This window comes from Pinus tabuliformis, chromosome J (genome assembly GCF_031772625.1).
Source record: "Pinus tabuliformis cultivar Carrire ecotype Pingquan chromosome J, CPIR1, whole genome shotgun sequence".
Lineage (NCBI taxonomy): Eukaryota > Viridiplantae > Streptophyta > Pinopsida > Pinales > Pinaceae > Pinus > Pinus tabuliformis.
Window position 1 is genome coordinate 907800007 of NC_142295.1, and position 23996 is coordinate 907824002.

Consider the following 23996-nt stretch of genomic DNA (forward strand, 5'->3'; position numbering starts at 1 on the left):
TATAAGCGTCGACACCTATATTGGAATCACTCTTAATTTTTCTTATAAATCCCACAAAAAAAATATTGACGGTGGATATTTAACTTTTACAGAATATCTTAATTTATCCCAAAAAAATATTGACAGTGGATATTTAACCTTTATAGAATATTTTTTTGCAGTAGTTGTCTCAGGTTTATGTTTAACTTCTACAGAATATTTTTGGCAATAGTCTTCTCATTTATATTCTCACTAATTCATTTCTTCACTAAGATTAAGATAATATATTAAATATGTTAAAAATGTAATCTTACCAAATTTACCAAAAAAAATGTCAATTTATTTTAGAATCACAAATTATAATATTTTATATCATATACAGTTAAGTTGATATAATATCATTTAATGTTAAAGTGGTGATATTAATATTACTTTGTTAAAATGGTGGTATTAATATATATATATATATATATATATATATATATATATATATATTTGACAAAAACAGTTAATTTGATATATTGATTCTCAGCAAAAATGCCTCATTTCAGGTTACATAGAAATAGGCAGAGCTCAGATTTTTCCCTAGACAGGAACCAAATGGCTTCCCCCCTAGTGAGCCTGCGAATTTTGAAAACTATATTACGAGAGATCTTCTTTATCTTTCCTGATTTACAGATACAAACAAACTGATCCAATAAAAGACAGTAAAACATTTTAAACAAACAATTAAGGGATGGGATCCCAGTCTTCGTCTCCGTCTCTTAGAAGGGCTCCGGGAGGGAGGAGAACCGCTTTGTTGGCTTCAGTATCAGCTTCTTTATTGTTGTCTCTCTTTACATGAAGAAATTCTAGACTCTGAAAGGAATTTATCAGGGATCTAATTCTGCTCATCAATCTTGATAACCTTAAATCTGAAGGAGAAGAATTGTCCACAATGGCCTTTATAATAGACTGGGAGTCCCCAAATACAATTGCCTCTTTGATACCCAGAGAAATGAGCTGCTTGAGACCCTGGAGAAGAGCCAGAGCTTCGGCTTGAATGCTGGTATTGAAGCCCACTCCCCAGGCGTATCTAAATTCAGTTCTGCCCTCTGCACTTTTGACTACTCCACCTGCACCGGATATACCAGGATTACCTTTTGCTGCCCCGTCAAAAAAGAGAGCATTTCTTGCCTTCTTGATGCAAAACTCAAAGAATTCTGCAGCCTCAAGGCGAATTTGCCATTTTTTTAGAGGAGAGGGATGCCTGGCAATATCAGTGAAATGGAGATCAAGAGAAGCGCCCCATACAGCTTCTTGTCCGCTTAGATCTGCCCCGTCAAGCTGATCTCCCAAACAGTCTTTTAGGTGGCTTTTGATTTTTACCCAGATAATCTTGAGATCGCTCTTCTTGTCTCTGAATATCCTTTGATTTCTTTCCAGCCATATATGCCAGCAGATTAATTTGGGAAGGGCGAGCCAGGCTTCTTTGATGTGAGCGTTCTGAGGAGTGCCACCCGGGTACCTTAACTTCCAGTTTGAAAACAAATCAGAGCAGTGATTAGGGAGGGCGAAGTCTACGCTCCATGGGCTTAAGGATTCTTTCCATAGTTCGGTAGCAAACTTACAGCGAATCATTAGATGGGAGGCGTTTCCTTCATCGTCCCCACATAGCGAGCAGCGGGATGGCCCCATGTAGCCTCTTTTCCGAAGCTTGTCGTCAGTTAATATTCTCTGGTGACAAAGGAGCCAGCAGAATTAGTCTATTTTCGGGATCGTTGTCTGAGACCAAATTCCTTGCCAGGGCTTCGGATCAGGAGGAACATGAGGTTGCAGAGAGATCTGTTTATAACCTTGCGCGACTGAGTAGTGCCCAGGGGTCGAACCCCATCCCGAGTGTCAGATTTCCTGTTGTTCATTGGAGCTTTGCCTGTTAAGAGGGATAGGAAGTTGGCGTAGTCTCTGGAAAGGTTCTGAGGCACCTCAAGTTTTACCCAACTCTGCCAATCACCATTCTCCTAGTGTGATATGTCCCACAGAGTTTTAAGACCCGCTCTGTCCATCCAATCTCTCAATAGAACCAGGGAGCGATCTTCAGATAGGGGATCACTACCCATGATACAGTCATCCCAGATTTTGATGCGCTTGCCATTTCCAGGGATCCAGTGCGCATGGAGGTTAATTAAGGAGGAATCTTTGGCGCACAATTTATGGATCATCGTTCCGGATATTAATTTGGGATTGTCCAAACATCGTGTTCTCTGCCCCCGGAATTATTTTTTCCACAACGCGAGCTGAGCCCAACCCGGATTTGCAGCAATTATCCTCCATAGTAGTTTTGCACCCAATGCGATATTTTGCTTACTAATGTTCTTGAAATTCAGGCCACCTTCCATTCTGGGCAAGGAGATTGTGTCCCAGTTTAAGAGAGGTATTTTTTTCTCATTTGCTTTGCCGCCTTTCCAGAAGAAATTCCTTATATATTCCTCCATTTTCCTCATGATGCCAATAGGGGCCTTCATGACTGCAGATTGGTATATGGGAAGGTTGTTCAAGACATCTTTGACAAGCACTGTCTTGCCAGCCAGATTGAGCCAATTGAAGCCCCAGGAATGGATTTTGAACTTAAATTTTTCCAACAGAGGCAACCAGTCTCTGCTGAGGGCCCTTTTTTGGAAAACAGGGAGCCCCAAATACTTGAAAGATGACCATGAAGAGGAGGCTGCGAAGCCGAAACAGCTGGAGATAGCTTGGAGCGATCTGGCAGTAGAATTCCAACAGTAGATGTGACATTTGCCTTTGTTGAGGCTGCTTCCAAAGTCTTCACAATAAGCATCCACCACCTCTTTGAATTTTTTAGCCTTGGGCAAGGAGGCAACACCCAACAAAAGGGAGTCATCTGCAAATAGTGCATGGTTTATGTTTTTGACACCTCTTGCGATGTTCAATCCCATTATTTCTTGATCAGTCTGCTTTTTATTTAGGAGGAAGCTGAGAACAGAAGCTTGGAGGACAAAGAGCAAGGGGGAGAGAGGGCACCCTTGTCTCAGCCCTCTAGAGGCTTTGAAGAAGTCAGTAGCCCTCCCATTCACCAAAGGGGCAATCCAGGGCTCACTAATACAAGCCTTGATCCAGTTGATAAATTTGAGGCCAAAACCAAATTTGTGAAGGACATCGAACAGAAATCTGTGTCTCACCTTGTCAAAAGCACTTTCAAGATCTAGCTTGATAACCATTCCTTTCTCTTTCCGGTTCAAGCTTGAGTGAATCGCCTCTTGGACCAGGATAAAATTGTCCACAATCTGTCTTCCCTGAATAAAACCTCCCTGATTCTCAGGAATAATGTCTAGAAGGATGGTTTTCAGTCTGTTTGCGATCACTTTTGTTATCAGCTTGTAGCCTATACTGCAAAGGGAAATAGGACGAAATCTGGTGAAGGTATTGGCGCCTTTTTCTTTGGGAATAAGGGCCAGCAAAGCCGAGTTGGTGCTTCCCCCAATTTTCTGACAAGCTTGAGATTTCCGAACCATTCTGCATAAGTCTTTTTCCACAATCTGCCAACAGTTCTGCAAGAATCTGGCAGTAAAGCCATCTGGGCCCGGGGCCTTATCTGGCTCCATTGCAAAGAGGGTAGTTTTTATTTCATTGTTAGTGACTTCTGCTTCCAAAAACTGATTCTTTCTGGCAGTAATCAGAGAGGGCACCTCGTTCACTAGAGTTGATGTGTGCCCCAGGCCCTCTTTTTCACTATATAAATTTTTGAAGTGGAGGAAAGCAGCATATTTTATACTTTGTATGTCTCTGCGATTAATATTCTCTTCCTTGATTTCTGAGATGGAGTTGAAACTTTTCCGGGCTTGGGCTTGCTTGTGGAAGAAGGAAGAGTTCCTATATCCAGCCTTGAGCCAAAGCCTACGAGATTTAACCCTCCAATACTCTTCCTCGGCCGGACTTGCCTTGAGAAATTTTTTTTGAAGTTCAGCTTCCTTATCTAGGCTTTCTTTTGTGATCTCTTCATTTTCCGATTTCAGATGATGGATCTCGAGACGTTCTTAGATCTTTTTCCTTTCCACTGCTGGGTTGGGAAGGGATTTTACCCAAGATTTCAATGTAGCTTTCACTCTCCTGAGCTTTTCCTCCTAGACAAAGAAGGCAGAGCCATTGACTGATTGCTTCCAAGTGTCTTTTACTAATTACATAAAGGACTGTTCCTTAACCCAAAGGGAATTGAATTTAAAAGGGATAGGACCTTGATCCATATGAGCCAGAAGATCAAGTTTAATGGGTCTGTGATCGGAGACACTACAAGGGAGAATATGCATTCTAGATTCTAATCCAAGAAGAAGGAAAGTACTTTGAACAAAAAAACGATCTAACCTTGCAGCGATGTGTCCCGGACCGAGTCTTTTATTGGACCAAGTGTACTTGCCCGACGAAGGTTTTATGTCGTTCAAGTCCCAGTCCTGAAGCAGGTTCGCAACCCATTCTTGCGCCGGATCCCTTATAACGCTTCCTCCACGCTTTTCAGCCAGAGAAAGGGTAAGATTAAGGTCCCTTGCAATGATGATATTCGCTAAATCTTCTGAATCTGCCATGCTTCTAATGGATTCCCAACAGATCTTTTTCTCACCTGCGCTGGATGGAGTATATACATTGAAGAGACAGAGAGTCTCATCTAAGTCGGCGTGTTGTAACTTAGAGAGCAGCCAATGGGTGTTGGCGACCTCTTTGATCTTTGAAAACTTGTTTGCGTTCCAGAGGGTGCCCAGGCCTCTTGATTCACCACGAGCTGAAACAACATGCCCTTCACTTCTCTTCCACAATTTTCTAGCGATATGGAGGAAGGCCTTGTCCTCCATTTTAGTCTCCTAGATGAGGAGTATATTAGGAGATTTGGTTCTTATCAGGCTTTTGATGGCTTCTTCTTTTATTCTGCTCCCCATACCCCTACAGTTCCAGGAGACAATCTTCATCACTTGCTTTTTGAATGGAGAGCTCCTTTAGAGCTCTGGGACTGGTTTCTAGTCATCTTCGGAGTTTTTGCCAAGAGTTTCTCGAGGGTTGGTTGGCTTCCTTGGAGTTTGTCTTTATAAATCTCCTGTTCTCTTTTTTCACGGGCATATTTTCGGCCTCCCAATGATCTTCTAGCCGAGGTTTGCAAATCCCCTATTTCACCTTCTTCTTCTTATTCCTCCGATCCTTGCACTTCCTCAGCCTCTTCTGTGGATATCTCTTTCGGTCTGTCTGCATTGCTTTCAACTTGATTTGATCCCGAGGGGGGCTCTTTGTGGGGCAAAACTTCTTTCGGCATCTCTATTTCTTGGGGTTGTTGAGCTTAACAGCGTGTATTTGTTTCCTTGTTCCTTCATGAGGGGTGTTTGAATCCCAGATCCTGCCTGGGGGACTTTGCCATTTGTATTGCCAATTCTAGAGGCTTTGTGAGCGGTTCTGGTCCTTTTGACCTAAGTCCATCCTTCCTCCTTGCCTTTCTCCCCTTCACTATTCTTTGGACAGCCCCTAGCAAAGTGGCCATAGACATGGCATTTTCTGCACTTGAACGGAAGCTGTTCATAGTCCAACTTTTGGAGATGCGTCCAATTTCCAACCTTAATCTTTATTGCCTCGGGCAAACCAACCTCAAGATCAACTTCAACGCAGATTCTAGCACAATCGTACTGGTCTTTGTTGTTTGCTCGATCAATGAACTTTCCCAAGGTGTTTCCGATGTGCTTAAGTGACTCCCAATTCCAACAATGCACTGGCAAATTGGGCAATCTAACCCACACAGGGACGGCTATGGGAACGTCAACTGCTGGGTCAAAATCGGGCGTCCACTTATTGAGATACAACCCTTGAGGGCCCATGAAATAGGGGCCGTTGCGGAATATCAGATCCTTATCATCCTTTTCAGAGAATTCAAATAGGAAGAATCCCTTCCCTAGAAAGTAGGAAGTGACTCTGCTTTTGATCAGCGGTGCCCAATTCCTTGCTACCCAGCTCTCCGTGGTTTTGGGGGAGGGCCAGAGTCCAGTGAACTGTCCAACCAAAGCATGCTCTGCCAATGATAGGGTGACCTGTATCGGCCCCTCAGGAGGGAGCTCAATCTCAGGTGTCATGCCCCTACACCTGCGGTAGTCTTCCAACCGCTTATAGTGAGGTGTGGCACCACCGAATGCTTTCTTTTCACCAATACTAACATTCATGGACTACGCCTAATTCACTTGTCCTTACTTAGTTTGTGTTTCGCAACCAAGTAAATTTATGTTTTTCCTTTATACCAATGAACACCCATACTCATTCATTATCAACAACAATTATAACAAGAACAACAATTGCACAGTATAAAGGGAGGGGCAACTCCCTGAACAATGAGTCTGCCCAATAATATATTATAATCAATATTTCTTCAATAATACAAGTATACTGGCAAGATCCAAGTCTATACTTAGTCACTTTTACAACATAGGCAAAACAGCCTTTTACAATACATGTACACACTTTGCACAAAGAGTGGGTGCTCACCCGAGCCACCAAGACACTCTTGTCAAGTCTCGGCACAATGTCACAACCGAACTCCAACTCTGGGCACACCTTGCCCAACACCTTCACCTTTCACTGTGAGCGACTTCAACAAGTGCGTGATACTAAGGAAAGCACATGAGCTATGCGCTCAACTGTCCTCTTGAACTGTGCACTTTCCTTCTCCTCAAGAGCGAAGATGTGTTGTTCGAATTGGATGTTTGATGCTCAACGCATTGCCATAATATATACACTATGTAAGTGTGGGTGGGGCTGCCCGGCCGACTGCCCACACACCCTTCCATCGCATAGTTTGGGGCGTTCCTAAGGTCGGCCACACCCCTTCATCTTGAGTCGGCCACCACATCACCGCAACGTGCCAAAGGAGGGTATAAACCCATCGCACTTGTATTTTATCACAAGTTCGTCACATTTCTTATGTCGCACTTCTGTCGTGCAACGTGCCTGCCCGTGCACCGTGCCCGTTCACCCACGCCCGCGTTCGTTCATCCGTGCCCGCGCTCATTCACCCGCGCCCGCGATCTCGCATTTCTTGTCCATCGTGCAGCCCGGCTCGCCGCGCCCGCTTCGCCCAACCGCGCCCGGCTACCTGAGGACCTTACATCCTCCTCCACCTGAAATCGTTGTCGTCCTCGACAACATATCATCCTGGTGTCCATCTCTCAAGAACATCTCCATCCATGATGTCAACTCTTCCACATAAGGCAAACATCCCTACAACATATGTAGAACTCCATCTCCATCATGACTCAACTTAGTGACCAACTACCACCAAGCTCACCATACCAAGGTATACACCTCAACGGTATGTCCTCCATCAGATATCATCTCGATCCATGATCATCGAACCCTCTGCCACAATCTCCATTTCTACGTCCTATGCCGACCTCATCATGTGTCATCCCTCCATGTAGTCTTCCATCAGATGCCAACACATTTGTATCATGTGTTACCATGTCTCGGCTAATCCCAACATATCTCTGCACATTGGTACCCCTCATGACTCGAACTAGTCGGGTGATTAGTCCAACCATACGCCCAAACCATAAGAATGCAGATCCTTATTCCACCACAAGTCTTCCCCTGACTTATGCTACATCTCGGACTCATCAAGAATCTATCAATCCATGCTTAGGTCCATGGAAACTCCATCCCATCTGCAACATGTTCAAGCCATGGTCTTGTTGCACAAGAGTGTACAACCTCTCCACTAGCTCCTACATCTCCACAACAGCATCTGCACAACATCCTTTGCTTCGGCATTCCCCCATAGAATGTCCATAAATGACACTTCCACACATGCACCTGCTTCATGTCCCTGCATAACTGTCATGCTCCATATCTCCAACCTGATGTCCATGACTTTAGTTGTCCATGATGTCCAACCCATGTAGACTCCATCCCAACATCTGGTCATCTGCATCCAAGTCTGCAATCTGTCATAAAGAAGCCTCCTTCAAGGCCCCTTGCAAAGTTGGTGTGGTTCCTTCCTATCAAGGCCTCCACACCAACCTTCCTCCAAGGTTGTTTATAGAGAAAGGAGGGCCAGGAAGTTTCCTCCCTGACTCTCATCCACCCATGTGTCAGATTGATGTTGTGTCCTCAAGTATCTATGCACAACTTCAATCTCCTCACATGTACATCCAAGCTCACCTAGCTTGTCTTTTGTCAACTGAAAGTCATATATGCCCATAGCATACCTGCAAAAGTCCACTATCCCAGCAGGATCTCTACCTCCATAATCCTCATCAACCACTGCCTTTGAAGTAGTACTCGGACTCCCTTCACTTGCAACTCCATTGTGAAGATCATTAGTAGAAGATGCTCCCAATAAGTGTCTCCATGTTCGTGAGGTTGCCTTCTCACTTCCATCATCCTTCTTTCTAGCTCTTGCAACGAAGTCAGTCAACTTCCTTTCCTTCGTTGTTTGAGTCACACTCCCAAGTCCTCTTTGCTCCACATCCTCATGCTTCACATTCGGATCTTTGGGATACAAAACCATAGAAGTCATCCTTGGCCTATACCCGAAGCAACTTATTCTATTCATCGATACCATCATGGTTCTCCCTTCAGCTGTGATCAAGAGAATGTCCCGGTCCACCATCGGTATGGCTTGTGAAAGCTCCATAAAATCCAGCCCCAACACCATAGAATGATCATCCATGTCCACAACCCTCAAGTCCAACTTCCCAAACCACGATCCTACTTTCACCTGAGTGTCCTTCAACACACCATCAACAGCTCTTATGGTAGAGTTGACTGCTTTGAAAGCACTCCATTCCCTCTCCATCTTTGCTTTCTTCCCAAAAGACTTTGTTGCCTTCCTGCTTAAGAAGCTATGAGTAGCTCCCATATCCACCAAAGCTGCAAATCTCTTGCCCTTCACGGTTACCTGCACAAAACTTAGCTTCAAGGAATCACCTCCCTCTATTGGCTTTGTCTTGTGCCTTACATCAGCAACCTTCTTCAAGAATTTGGCCTCAGAAGTGTCAATTGGCTCATGTTCCATCTTGACATTCCTCCTAAGGTACTTCACCTCCCTGCTTGGCTCTTCTAAGCAACTCGATCCTGGTCTATCTTGACTTCCTTCAAGCTTTCCCTTCATCGCATCTTGCTCAAGTGCACCAACCAAGTGTCCACTGACCAAGTTCATAGAACTAAACTTCCGAATGTCCTCTGGATGATCTCGGTAGTGAGTTCCCAACTTGTCAATGTAGTCGAGCTCTTCCTGCTCAATCACAACAACCTTCTTACCAAGAAGCTTCTTCTTTATCTCCTCCTCAACTTGCTTGATTTCGGCTTCCACCCTGGCACTTTCCTTCCTCAACCGGGCTCTTTCATCAAAGAGCTCTTGAAGATCAAGACCACTTTGTTGGATCTCCTCATCAAGTTCCTTGAGTTCAACATCTGTCGTACTTCCGCATTGGCTCTTGAGTTCTTCAAGTTCCCTCCTTAGTTCCGAACAGCTCTCTCGAATCTTCATGTTCTCAGCTTTCATCGAAACCCAGTCAGAACTCCATCGACTCATCTGTTCCAACACTTTGTACTGGAAAGCTTCAACTGCACTATGGCTAGATTCCCCTATCGTATTTTCATCTACCATCTCTACCTTTTCAGCCTTCTCCATGTTCACCAAGTCCATGCAACCTGAACCAAACCTTGTTCTACTTGTGTGTGAAACAGTTTCCTTCACCTGCAAGTACCTGTCACGAGCAACCCTGCTCAACGGCTTCAAACCGAAGCTTTGATCCCACTTTTCAAGTGTGTATCAGCTTCAATGCTTCAACACCTGAACCTGTTCACAAGCTTCAAACCTGCACTTTGTTACGAGCAACCCTGCGCTGATACCACCTTCACTTCGGTGAAGGTGTGTAGCAGATTACACCTTCAATACCCTGAATCAGCTGCTCTGATACCACCTGTCACGCCCCTACACCTGCGGTAGTCTTCCAACCGCTTATAGCGAGGTGCGGCACCACCAAATGCTTTCTTTTCACCAATACTAACATTCATGGACTACGCCTAATTCACTTGTCCTTACTTATTTTGTGTTTCGCAACCAAGTAAAATTATGTTTATCCTTTATACCAATGAACACCCATACTCATTCATTATCAACAGCAATTATAACAAGAACAACAATTGCACAGTATAAAGGGAGGGGCAACTCCCTGAACAATGAGTCTGCCCAATAATATATTATAATCAATCTTTCTTCAATAATACAAGTATACTTGGCAAGATCCAAGTCTATACTTAGTCACTTTTACAACATAGGCAAAACAACCTTTTACAATACATGTACACACCTTGCACAAAGAGTGGGTGCTCACCCGAGCCACCAAGACACCCTTGTCAAGTCCCGGCACAATGTCACAACCGAACTCCAACCCTGGGCACACCTTGCCCAACACCTTCACCTTTCACCGTGAGCGACTTCAACAAGTGCGTGCTACTAAGGAGAGCACATGAGCTATGCGCTCAACTCTCCTCTTGAACTGCGCACTTTCCTTCTCCTCAAGAGCGAAGATGTGTTGTTCGAATTGAATGTTTGATGCTCAACGCATTGCCATAATATATACACTATGTAAGTGTGGGTGGGGCTGCCCAGCCGACCGCCCACACACCCTTCCATCGCACAGTTTGGGCGTTCCTAAGGTCGGCCACACCCCTTCATCTTGAGTCGGCCACCCCATCACCGCAACGTGCCAAAGGAGGGTATAAACCCATCGCACTTGTATTTCATTACAAGTTCGTCGCATTTCTTATGTCGCACTTCTGTCGTGCACCGCGCCCGCCCGTGCACCGCGCCCGTTCACCCGCGCTCGCGTCCGTTCACCCGTGCCCGTGCTCGTTCACCCGCTCCCGCATTTCTTGTCCGTCGTGCGGCCCGGCTCGCTGCGCCCAACCGCGCCCGACTACCCGAGGACCTTACATCAGGGATGTCATCCAGATGCTTGACAAACTTCATAGCCTCAGTAACTTTCTTCTTTAGGAGCGAATCCAACAGTTTTATAAAAACCTCAGCATCAGAGAGGGAGGCGGCAGTGGCTCCATTGAAACGATGCCTTAGCTCGATCGAAGCGAGCGCACCCAGGTCTCAGTGGTCATAATCTTTCAAGCTAACCCAGTGAAGGAACCTTCGAAGAACTAGTCAGAGATCCAAATCACCGCGCAGTATGTGGGCTCTACTCAGGATGGGAGCGTCATTCAGAAAGGGGGCGTCGCGCAGGAAACCCTCCGAAGCGGCCATAGGGCCAAGACAGCGATCTCAAGCGCAGATGATCAGTGGCAGAACCCTTAAAATCCTTACCCAAAAAAAATGTTAGTATTAAAATGATGGTATTAATATTACTTTGTTAAAATAGGGTATTAATATTAGTTGTATTATGTGGTGTTAAAGTGATAGTATAAATATTACATTTGGTTAAGTTGATTTCATATCACTTAATGTTAAAGTGGTGATATCAATATTACTTTGTTAGAGTAAGATATTAATATTAGTTATATTATGTGGTGTTAAAATGATAATATAAATGTTACATTTGAATAATATTATGGTTTTACAGGTAATTTATTTTATTACATAACAAAAGCTTTATACAATTTACAAAATAAATAAGTTTTATTTTCACTAATTAAATGTTAATGAAAATAAATAAATGTATAATAATACCATATGTTAGCACACTTATCTCATATAATATTAACACCCCTATATCTTGTGGTGTTAAGCTATACCTTCAAATAACATTATTGTCTTATGTTTAACCTTTTTTATTACCTAAAATAAAGTTTATACATTGTATATAATACAATAACTTTTCTTTTATATGAGGTTAAAGCAATAGTATAAATACCACATGTGTGTAACATTATGGTATTACAACTAATTTTATTTTATTACGTAACAAAAGTTTTATATAATTTACAAAATAAATTAATTTTATTTTCAATAAATTTGATTATTATTATATAAAACACAAGTAGCGATTCTTTATATTGTATACATTTTACATAATAAAATATTTTTTTTCTTATTTATCCTTGCCGCAAGTAGAGGATAAATGCATTCGATTCATGGTCAAACGAGGTATTAATCCATTGTTTACATCAAATAACTATTTATAAAATTAACCTTATAAATATAATAAATTTATTTTTTTCAAATATTTTAAATTTATTTATTTAAATCATAATTGGTTAACTGCGTTTTATTGTTATTTTCTAATAATAGTTTTTTATGGATACAGAGCATGAACTTGCATTTATTCCTTGGCATGTGTGATTACAGCTTCCATTTATTCCGTGGCATGTGTGACTAGCATGTGCACCAGATGTTGCAAAGAAAACGCCGTAAGGCATAAAGTGTGGAAATCCATTATCCATGTAGTGTGTGCATTATTCAACAAGGTGGATCTCTCTAAATTTGTTGCAAATATTTATGTTGTTGCATTGCTAATTTATTTAGAATCTACTACTACCTCCTCTTCTTGGAATATTAAATTTCTTATCACCCCATGATGACAATCCCTCTAATTATTGGAATCACAATTTTTTCCACTTTAGTGGGTTTACCTTCAACCTAAAGAAACATGAATTTGAGTCACTCAATTAAAAAGAAAATGCTAAATTGCTATTTATCAGGTTTTGAGTAAAAACAATTAATAACTCATATTTACAACCCTTGAAATATTTACAACCTTTTAAGTCTTGTATTTATAACTCATATTTATAACCCTTTAAAATGAAACAAACTATCTATATTTTTATTAATAATAAAAAGAATCTTCTTTATAAAACTGACACTCACATGCTACTCCTATTGAAAAGGAATCAATACTCTTTGATAAGCAATATTCTTTGATAAGCAAGGAAAGCATTATACTCAACCTCAGGGAACTCAGTGGGCAAAATTATCAATAACTAGTTAATATTGATTTGCATCAATTTCTTTTGGTCCAACCAGCAATTAAAATCCATCCCCTGCCACTGCAACAATAATACACCATATATCACCTTCCCATTAAAACTAAGAATGAGCTGCAAGTAAACTGTGAGAATGTGGATGCCTCATAAGCATGGAGTTAAGTTTGATCCCTGAGCTTTGCTACAATCCTCAACTGTAGAAATATTGAAATTTTTAAGAAGACTCTGGCCATTTCATAAGCAGCTGAGTTGACAGAAGAGCTTGTCTGTTGTTGAGTCCCAATCATAGAGATGTCTATATGAGTTATGTCAATGTCTAAGTAGAGCTGTTGAATATGGAATGTCGGTGTAAGTCCTCATCTTTGTCCAACTTATGTCAAAGCAAGGATGCTACATAGGAAGAAAGAATTGGTTAATCAATTTTGGATGATGGCATTTTTTCTAGAAAATGCAATATCTCCTTTATTGATTTCAAAACTCCATTGCTTCACTTGCACCTATCTTCTCAGGCTTTCATATTGATAAAAACAATGTAGAAAATTTCGGTTGAGTTAGTTTCAAACATAAAATCTACCCCAACTTCATCTAATGGGCTTGTAATATAGCCTTCTTTCCCACATTTTCTTGATTATAAAATAATGTCAAAGTAAAACGAGAGTTAGAAATATTTTTCAACAATAGTCACTTGCATGATAATGATGTGTTTTCAGCTATAAAACACTGTTTGCAGTGGCTGGTTGTTAGTGTTAGACTATAAAATCTACCCATTTCAAAACTCCATTGCTTCAACTGCACCTATCTTCTCAGGCTTTCATATTGATAAAAACAATGTAGAAAATTTCGGTTGAGTTAGTTTCGAACCATAAAATCTACCCCAACTTCATCTAATGGGCTTGTAATATAGCCTTCTTTCCCACATTTTCTTGAGTATAAAATAATGTCAAAGTAAAACTAGAGTTAGAAATATTTTTCAACAATAGTCACTTGCATCAGTTGATTATTATCTCGCTTGGTTTTCATCCTTATGGCTTAATATGGACGGACCATTTTCTGCAAGATTAGGAAAGCCTATTGTGTCTTTGAAAGATCGATTGATTAACGAAGGACATAAGTTAAAAATGTAGTGATCATCCTGTAAACAAATATATATACTCTATATATATCAAAGTAGCATATTGAAGGCACTGAATTTGCCCATTTCAAACTCATATATGATATATCTAATCAAATGTTTACATAAACCAATATTTCATCCACAGCGGCTAAGAGTAGTATATATCAAAGACTGAAGACACTGAACTTGCCCAATTCACTCATATATCTACTCAAAAACATGCATGGGAACTTTTAATGGCCTAACATTCCCTGTGTCATTTTTGGCTTTTGTGACTTTTTTATATCAGTCGCTTGTCCAGAAAACTTTGGTTAGTCTAAGCAGGAATAAATTCAAGAAATTATAGGCTCTTGTTTTCTACAATGCATGAGCATTTGATGACAGAGAGGTATTAGTAACTCGTCACTGCGAAACTGAAAAAGGGTACGTAACCAACAAATCATACTACCATATCTGAAGAAAAAGCAGCAGCTAAAAAGAGAAATTATACTAATGCATATATAGTTTACTTGCATGATAATGATGTGTTTTCAGCTATAAAACACTGTTTTCATTGGCTGGTTGTTAGTGTTAGACTATAAAATCTACCCATTTCAAAACTCCATTGCTTCACCTGCACCTATCTTCTCAGGCTTTCATATTGATAAAAACAATGTAGAAAATTTCGGTTGAGTTAGTTTCAAACCATAAAATCTACCCCAAATTCATCTAATGGGCTTGTAATATAGCCTTCTTTCCCACATTTTCTTGATTATAAAATAATGTCAAAGTAAAACGAGTTAGAAATATTTTTCAACAATAGTCACTTGCATCAGTTGATTATTATCTTGCTTGGTTTTCATCCTTATGGATTAATATGGATGGACCATTTTCTGCAAGATTAGGAAAGCCTATTGTGTCTTTGAGTTTGCTGTCCAAGAAGCAGGTCAAAAACATGCATGGGAACTTTTAATGGCCTAACATTCCCTGTGTCATTTTTGGCTTTTGTGACTTTTTTATATCAGCCCCTTGTCCAGAACACTTTGGTTAGTCTAAGCAGGAATAAATTCAAGAAATTATAGGCTCTTGTTTTGTACAATGCATGAGCGTTTGATGATAGAGAGGTATTAGTAACTCGTCACTGCGAAACTGAAAAAGGGTACGTAACCAACAAATCATACTACCGTATCTGAAGAAAAAGCAACAGCTAAAAAGAGAAATTATACTAATGCATATATAGTTTACTTGCATGATAATGATATGTTTTCAGCTATAAAACACTGTTTGCAGTGGCTGGTTGTTAGTGTTAGACTATAAAATCTACCCATTTCAAAACTCCATTGCTTCACCTGCACCTATCTTCTCAAGCTTTCATATTAATAAAAACAATGTAGAAAATTTCGGTTGAGTTAGTTTCAAACCATAAAATCTACCCCAACTTCATCTAATGGGCTTGTAATATAGCCTTCATTCCCACATTTTCTTGATTATAAAATAATGTCAAAGTAAAACGATAGTTAGAAATATTTTTCAACAATAGTCACTTGCATCAGTTGATTATTATCTTGCTTGGTTTTCATCCTTATGGCTTAATATGGACGGACCATTTTCTGCAAGATTAGGAAAGCCTATTGTGTCTTTGAAAGATCGATTAGATTAATGAAGGACATAAGTTAAAAATGCAGTGATCATCCTGTAAACAAATATATATACTCTATATATATCAAAGCAGCAGATTGAAGGCACTGAATTTGCCCATTTCAGACTCATATATGATATATCTATTCAAATGTTTACATAAACCAATATTTCATCCACAATGACTAAGAGTAGTATATATCAAAGACTGAAGGCACTGAACTTGCCCAATTCACTCATATATCTACTCAAATTTCTACACAAACCAATATTTCATCCACAGTGGCTAAGAGTATATATCAAAGTAGCAGACTGAATGCACTGAACTTGCCCATTTGAGACTTATATATCTATTCAAATTTTTAAACAAACCAATGTGTGATCCACAGTGGCTAAGAGTATATATCAAAGTAGCAGACTGAAGGCACTGAACATGCCCATTGCAAAATTCAGACTCATATCTATTCAAACTTTTACACAAACCAATGTTTCATCCACATAGGCTAAGAATATATATCGAAGTAGCAGACTGAAGGCACTGAACTTGGCCTTTTCAGATTCATATATCTATTCAAACTTTTACATAAACCAGTGTTTCATCCACAGTGGCTCGTGATTTTCAAAATATTTATGTATGCCATAATAAGCACTTCACGAATCAACTAGGAATTGAAGGCACTTGCACAAAGAATATAATAACAGAAAACCAACGTATTCTTGCACAATAATATTATTGATGATAACACTATGCATAAATTGCTATTGCTTTGTTGTAAGCCAGAGCAGGATCTTGATCTTCCTTGGCACAGATGTTACTGTCAGATGGACTGAGATGAATTTTTGCAGCCCCATTCCTCAATCCAACTTTATTCCTTTTCAATTTTGGGGCCATGTGAATCTGATAGCAGCCAACAACTTTTTTCTTCTCCTTCTCAACCATCTCACCACCATCTTTCTGCTTTTCTTGATCTTTGCCCTGTTCCTTGCATGCACTACTGTTGAAGTCTTGACAGCGGGATTGTTGTTCTTGGGCTTCAACAACATTATTAGGTTTAATGGACAGTAATTTTCCCACAAACGAAGGCCTGGGTTCGATAGGATTCCCCATCAAATCTCTGAAACCCACAGCCCCCCAGTTGCAGGGATGAATCTGTTCATTCTGTGAAGATCTACTCCATCAAGAATCATGGTGCCAAGGTTGAGAATGCCCTGTGGGCGACCAGAAGGACGACGGACTTGCAGTGCCAAGACCCTCACAGTGCCTAGCAGGGTATCCCTGAGGCAACCCATGCAGTATATCTCCATCATCACAGCAGAGGTTTCACAGTGGAAAAAACTCTCTTCCACTCTGAATATGGCCTTGTCGTTCCAAGTAGGGTTTGCACCCCCTGTTCTGTCAATTTGCGTCGTCGGTTTTTTCTCGAAATTGATCCATACAACACAGTAGGTCATGCACAACAGATTGCATAGCAGAAACGGGACACATTATTGCAGCAGTTAGTGGAACAGCATGAAAACATTATTGCAGCAGGCGTGGAAGAGAACAGGAAGAGCAGAAAGTGGAAACAGGAGGAACAGAAATGGTCGTGGAAGAAAACAGGAAGAGCAGAAAGCTGAAGAGGAGAAACAGAAATGAAGTTGCACGACAGATGTCAACCATATGCCAGTTGAAGGTGCACGCCAGCTGTCAAACATAGAAACAAAGTGTAGACGAAAAGCTCACTCAAAGGAAGGCCTATCGGCCTAAATATTGAAATTTTTAAGAAGACTCTGGCCATTTCATAAGCAGCTGAGTTGACAGCAGAGTTTGTCTGTCGCTGAGTCCCAATCATAGAGGTGTCTATATGAGTTATGTCAATGTCTAAGTAGAGCTGTTGAATATGGAATGTGGGTGTAAGTCCTCATCTCTGTCCAACTTATGTCAAAGCAAAGGATGCTACGAAAGAATTGGTTAATCGGTTGTGGATGATGGCATTTATTTCTAGAAAATGCAATACCTCTTTCATTGATGGTCTCTTTTGAGGGGAAGCAGAAGCACAATTCAATGCAATCCCCACAGACACTGAGATTTCTTCCCTTCCTTCAACCTCTGGTCGAAGAGTAGGATCTATGATGTGCAAAACGCGATGCTTGTCATCAACAAAGTTTTGACCCCATGCTGCAAAATCCTTATCTGATGGTGGCTTCCCAGTAAGAATCTCCAGAAAAATAACCCCAAAGGAATAAACATCCCACTTTTGGTTGTGTTTGAGAGTTTTCAATGCCTCTGGGGCCTGGTAAGGAGATACAAAGTTCTTGGATGTGCCTGGACTGCCCAGCAAATCAGGTGTTGTTTGCAGGCTATCGCGGGAGCCAGTGGAGCGTTTGCTCCCTGAAAATATACCTTCAAGGTTCCTTAGGTGGATAGCAGAGCTACTATACTTGACACTGGCAGTGTCCAGTAGCTTTTCTAGCCCAAAATCTGCTATGTATGGCTCCATGTCAAAGCCCAGAAGGATGTTGCTTGGCTTAACATTTCCATGAACAAACTTCCTTTCATGAAAACAGGGATAGACTCTGCAGAATCCAGAATCTGAACAAGATTCACTGATATTGTTATCTTTAATAAATTCTTATATGAAGCAGCAAAGATGAAAAATCCCAAATAATTTGACACATCACAGAAAGTTGATTCCTATTCCTAAACTTCTCATTTTCACTTTCAAAGTTATATTTCTTGAAGTTGGAACCAAACTCTATATTCTAGCTCTCCTTGCTTATGTAGAGATGGGGATCTTGTATAATCGCTCTTTAGTTCTTTGATGTAACAACCTTCGTTCACATTTATGATGCTTCTACCAAAAAAACCTGCAACTTTCACTTTCCTTCATTTTTTTATTCCTGGTGTTTGTATCCTTCAGAAAATATAGAAAAGACTTTCAAGGTCTACAGTTTCATACATGGTCATTCTAAAAGGCATGGAGAAATCAGCCTCACTGGTGATGGCTTCAATTTCAGGGACTTGAGCAATTACCAAGCCAGTGGGATACTTCTAACTAAGCCAGGAGACTATTTGGAATGATAGCAAATGAAAATTCACTATAATATCAAATGCCACCAAGGTTAGTTGATAACAATCTAGCAGAGATAGTCCCAAGGATTAGCTTGGTTAGAATATGCTTTAGTGCAAATGCTCAAGGAATTCTCAGTATCAAATGTCATTGAATATCTAGTGGTTACCAGCAGTAGCTAAACAGGGGAAAAGTGTGGAATCCATAAGGAACTCATAATATGCAGGCTTGTGATTACCAATAGTAGCTAAACAGGGGAGATTGTGGAATCCATAAGAAACTCATAATATGCAAAACAATAACAATACAATGTAATTTTCCCATCAATTCAATCCATACTGTTATGATGCAACACAATATCCCAATACTGTAATGTAATTAATTGAGTCATTATGATGTGTTCAGTCTCCAAACTGAAGTAATTAATGCAGTCATCAATAAAATATGGCTTACCAGGAATATGGTATAATGGACCTGTTCAATATATAACAACAGAAACATTCCATAGAAACTGATATAAATACTACCGCTAATTGTTCTCCAGCCAAGTAAGAAGATGTTATGTAGAATAAGATACAAATACAAGCACAGGTTCACTTGTCTTATTTCATGGTCTTCCTAAGAAGGCTTATGAAGGACCCTGTGTAGCATTCTCATGGTTTTGATAAATTATCATTTGTTGCCGAGCTGAACATGTATATATAAATATTCTAACTTGAAAAAAGAGCAGTTTCTTCTTTGTATATGCAAACTATAGCGGAACCAATAAATCTAATTTTCAATATTGATTTGCATCAATTTCTTTTGGTCCAACCAGAAATTAAAATCCATCCCTTGCCAATGCAACAATAATAAACCATATATCACCTTCCCATTAAAACTGAGAATGAGCTGCAAGTAAACTGTGAGAACGCGGATGCCTCATAAGCATGGAGTTAAGTTTGATCCCTGAGCTTTGCTACAATCCCAAACCTAGAGATGTACCAATAATGAAACCCTACTCTTAGTTCAAGGGTCTCCAAGGTCCAGAACCAAAAATACCTTTCGTTCAAGGGTCTCCAAGAATTTGGTTTTTTAGTTGAAAGGTCTAAAAACACTTGACGATTCCCATTTGTCAAATCAGATACTCCGTCAAAATAATAACAATTTTCTGGCAGTTAAGTGAACGGTAAATCTAGTTTTGATATAATCAAAATATCATTAAAAAATTCTTGTAGTGTCTAAAATGTTTTCAAGCCCCTCATCAGATTGTACTTCCTCATTCCAAACCAAAAACTGACCATTCAGACGATCAACACATCTTTTACCTAAAACAGAATACTTTTGCACACGCTAATTTTCACAACAGTGCAATTTGATTTCTTCTCTATTTGAAGATCGGAAAGAAAAAGACAGAAAGATCTTCGGATGATACCTTCACTGGTCATGGAACCCATTATCATCATGAACCTTTTAATACATGCTTGACATTCCTTTTTACGACCCTTGGGCATTAACTGGACACTAATTCCAAGAATCTTGAAAATATCAGCTAGAAACATTGTGAGTTTATCAGCGAGTGGTGAAATAGTGGCAGAAAATCAGGAGATGATGGAAAATTTCATTATCCAACACAATTGCACTAGCTGAATTTTACCAGCCACTGCAAACAGTGTTTTATAGCTGAAAACACATCATTATCATGCAAGTAAACTATATATGCATTAGTATAATTTCTCTTTTTAGCTGCTGCTTTTTCTTCAGATACGGTAGTATGATTTGTTGGTTACGTACCCTTTTTCAGTTTCGCAGTGACGAGTTACTAATACCTCTCTGTCATTAAACGCTCATGCATTGTAGAAAACAAGAGCCTATAATTTCTTGAATTTATTCCTGCTTAGACTAACCAAAGTGTTCTAGACAAGGGACTGATATAAAAAAGTCACAAAATCCAAAAATGACACAGGGAATGTTAGGCCATTAAAAGTTCCCATGCATGTTTTTGACCTGCTTCTTGGACAGCAAACTCCATGGGATGACTTCAAAATTTGTTGATCCTATTACTTCACTATTAAAGCATCACGGCCTGACCCAACACCAATATAATCGATTGGTATTCCAACTCTCGATCCTTTCCACATAGAGGCAAGCAGCAGATGGTAAGTCTTTATAGCTTCTCACTTTAGATATATCAACCTGCCATCCAGGCAGATCTTCATAAATAAGCTGCATGTGACCAAGTTATATTAGAATTGGGTACCAGAGAAGAGAAAAATGATTTTATCAAAATTTGAGTTTGAAATGAGAAACTTTCTCAAGGAAACAAGATTTCAAATAACCTTGACATGACATAATGTTAGAAACAAACTGCAAGGAAAAAGGAATATGACATATGCAGAACATTATCTACAAAGATACAAATAAAACTATATAACGAGAGAGACTCAAACTGGTAGCAGGTCCAACACAAATGACCAAATAAAATAAAATTAACAGTTAGATCCATGAAATTTATTAGTCAAAAGAATGCAAAAATGTGTTGTCAAGAACAAATTGAGGGTCAAAGGTTCAAGAGGCGAAAATTATGGGGCCAAAGCCTCAGTGCAAACAAGCTTTCTGTAAGTTTTAGCAAAATAATTCATATCTGATTTTTTAAAGGTAGAGATTGCAGCATAGCACTCGATATAATGATCATCGTAAATGAAGCTGTCTGATTAAACCTCACAAGGATGTGAAGCTTAAGCAGACAGCATCAGATAGGCTGACATTAATGTAACTGTTGCCTCCATGGTACAAACAAATATGCTTCATTTAGTTGTTGCCTACATGGTACTATTCTACTGATTATGGATTTGAACCATATATGTATTCGTATAATCTAAAGATCAAAACACAGGCTTGTAGATGCCGGCCTGACATCTAGTCACAGTATTTTTTCACTTATTATGCCTGAAGTTCCCCTTTTTCAACTGTTATGCATCACAAAATGTTTTTCAAGATACTTGCAATACTCATACATAATAATTACAGAAGCATACTATTTTAAGTTGCCCGTTAAGTAATTGAGATCCATGGCTCTGAATTGAAAGGAAAGTACCTCTACTTTTTGTAGAAGGTCAAGGTCCGCAGGAAAAGATTTCAACACATTTCCATCAGGCCCTTTATAGGCTACCCCAAGCCTAATTCGAGATAACCCAGAAAGTACGTCAAGCTTTGTCAGATTAAGTGCTGAGAAACCATTGATTTGACAAGAATATTTAAGTGCAACCAGATCTAGCCAACCACAACGACGAGGCCGGCCAGTTGTGGTGCCATATTCATGTCCAGCTGATCGAAGATCTTCACCCGCTTCATCCAAGAGTTCTGTCGGGTAAGGACCTGAACCAACTCTTGTTGTGTATGCTTTAGCCTGCAGATCAAAACCGTGGTTAGTCATCAGTAAATTTTTAAAACTTTCTTGATGAATCCAATTTTCATTAGAACTTTAACCTGCATGAATTTTCATATGCATGTTAAAAATCATCTCACATACCACACCAATCATATCACCAATATGTCTTGGAGCAATACCAAGTCCAGTACAGATTCCACCGGCAGATGGATTAGAAGAAGTGACAAATGGATAAGTTCCGAAATCGACATCTAACATGGTCGCCTGGCCGCCTTCAACCAAAATCTTCTTCCTGCTTGAGAATGCATTCATCAAATGAACAGTGTCAGCAATATAAGGTTCTATTCGCTTAGAATATCTCCTGTAATGCTCCACTTCAGTCTGTAACATGCTTTTACTATACTCAAAGCCTTTAAAACGGGATGCGGCATCATGCAAAAGAATATTCAACTTCTCAGGAAATGTATCCATGTGCCTCAAATCACTTACCCCGAATACCATTCCGGATTGCCTTGCTTGCATAGCAAGGACCAATCCCTCTTTTTGTCATTCCAATTAACGACCCTGCAAGTTCTGCTTCTCTCATTCCATCAATAGTTTGATGGAAATCAAATAGTAAATGAGCACGGTCAGAAATCAACAGTCTTTCCTTTGCAAGAAACTCCATTAGACTCAAGCCCGTCTATCTCTTCAAATAGCCCTGGAAGATGCACAACGGCTCCATTCCCAATAACGCATAGGGCTTTCTCATTCACTATTCCAGAAGGGACAAGGTGAAGAGCAAATTTCTTTCCCTCGCTATTGTATATGGTGTGACCTGCATTTGCCCCTCCCTGCGATAAAGATGTAGTATAATCGGTAAATATACTTACCAGTTAAGATGGATTTAACGACAATGAAAAAAAATGGAGGATGGGTGAGTACCTGACAATGGGCCACAATATCATAGCGCTGTGCTAAAACGTCAACGAGCTTGCCCTTTCCTTCGTCACCCCACTGAGTTCCCAGCACTGCACCCACTTGACTCAGGGATTTAAAAGGATCTTCCGCTTTCTCTGCCTCAACAATGGCGTCGGCCTCCTCGACGCTGGCATTGCATTTTATCCTTCTACTCTGCAGTTCAATTCGACCTTTAGCCAAATGCAAGTTCACAGAATGCGCAAACCCTGACCGCAACCCCTGCTGCCTCTTCTTCTTATCCTGCGAAAATCCGTGCAAATTCGGAACACAGAGATCGCTAATCAGCGCAGATGCCATTTATTCCCACAGACCGCGGATTGAGCAACCTTCAAAACCCCAAATCCCTGGCAGAAGCTATGATCCAGTTTAGGCAGATCAGAGGGTAATCCAGAATGGAACTGGGGTAAAGGGGGCTGAAACTGAAGGATTTGAACAGAGGGAAACAGCTAAACATTCAGGAAAGCCATGGATAAAATTTGCCCCAGAGATTCGATGGAGCCCGTTTCAGAGGTCTGTCAGGCAGCACGGGAAGCAAGAGCGGAGAAGACGAAAAAGGTACAGGCAAATCTTTCAGGCTCCGATCTTTCCCTTATCGAACGATTAACCTTCTCTTGATCCAACGATTAACAATCTTCTAATCGTCTAACACATAATCTAACGGCACACAGCAATGACAAATGGATTTTAGGGAAGTTCGTCTCAGAGGGAAACGCCTTACGGCGTAATTACAGGTTCAACGAACATGTTGCTCTGTTGTTACAAACTTGTTGTAAGCAGCCTACGCTGAGAATGGTGAGATGCCGTTAAAATGAGGGGAAAGCATTAAAGATGTCAGGTAAAATGGACCTGAATAGATGGAAAATCAAATTATTTATGTTATTTTATTATTAAATTTTATTTTAAATATAAAATAGAAAGTATCACTCCAAATTCTTACTTCATATCAATGGCGAAA

At 40.2% G+C, this 23996-nt stretch overlaps 3 protein-coding genes and 1 pseudogene across 4 annotated transcripts; all 4 read right to left on the minus strand.

Annotated features, from left to right (window-relative positions):
• Positions 1 to 708: 708 nt before the first annotated feature.
• LOC149229669 (uncharacterized) lies at positions 709 to 1656 on the minus strand. The gene has a single exon (XM_089381098.1). It carries the CDS (start codon positions 1654 to 1656, stop codon positions 709 to 711), a length of 948 nt encoding a protein of 315 aa, XP_089237224.1.
• A 3767-nt stretch (positions 1657 to 5423) lies between these two features.
• On the minus strand, positions 5424 to 6077 carry LOC149229670 (uncharacterized). The gene has a single exon (XM_089381099.1). The coding sequence runs from the start codon at positions 6075 to 6077 to the stop codon at positions 5424 to 5426; it is 654 nt and encodes a 217-aa protein (XP_089237225.1).
• Positions 6078 to 16768: 10691 nt separating this feature from the next.
• LOC149229671 (uncharacterized) lies at positions 16769 to 17113 on the minus strand. Its single transcript, XM_089381101.1, has one exon. The coding sequence runs from the start codon at positions 17111 to 17113 to the stop codon at positions 16769 to 16771; it is 345 nt and encodes a 114-aa protein (XP_089237227.1).
• A 2773-nt stretch (positions 17114 to 19886) lies between these two features.
• Positions 19887 to 23721, minus strand: LOC149229672 (adenylosuccinate synthetase, chloroplastic-like; annotated as a pseudogene). The gene is made up of 4 exons (XR_016247949.1): positions 23006 to 23721; positions 22223 to 22914; positions 21788 to 22099; positions 19887 to 20916 (listed from the first exon to the last, which is right to left on the minus strand). The product of XR_016247949.1 is annotated as an adenylosuccinate synthetase, chloroplastic-like (transcript).
• Between the last annotated feature and the right edge of the window lie 275 nt (positions 23722 to 23996).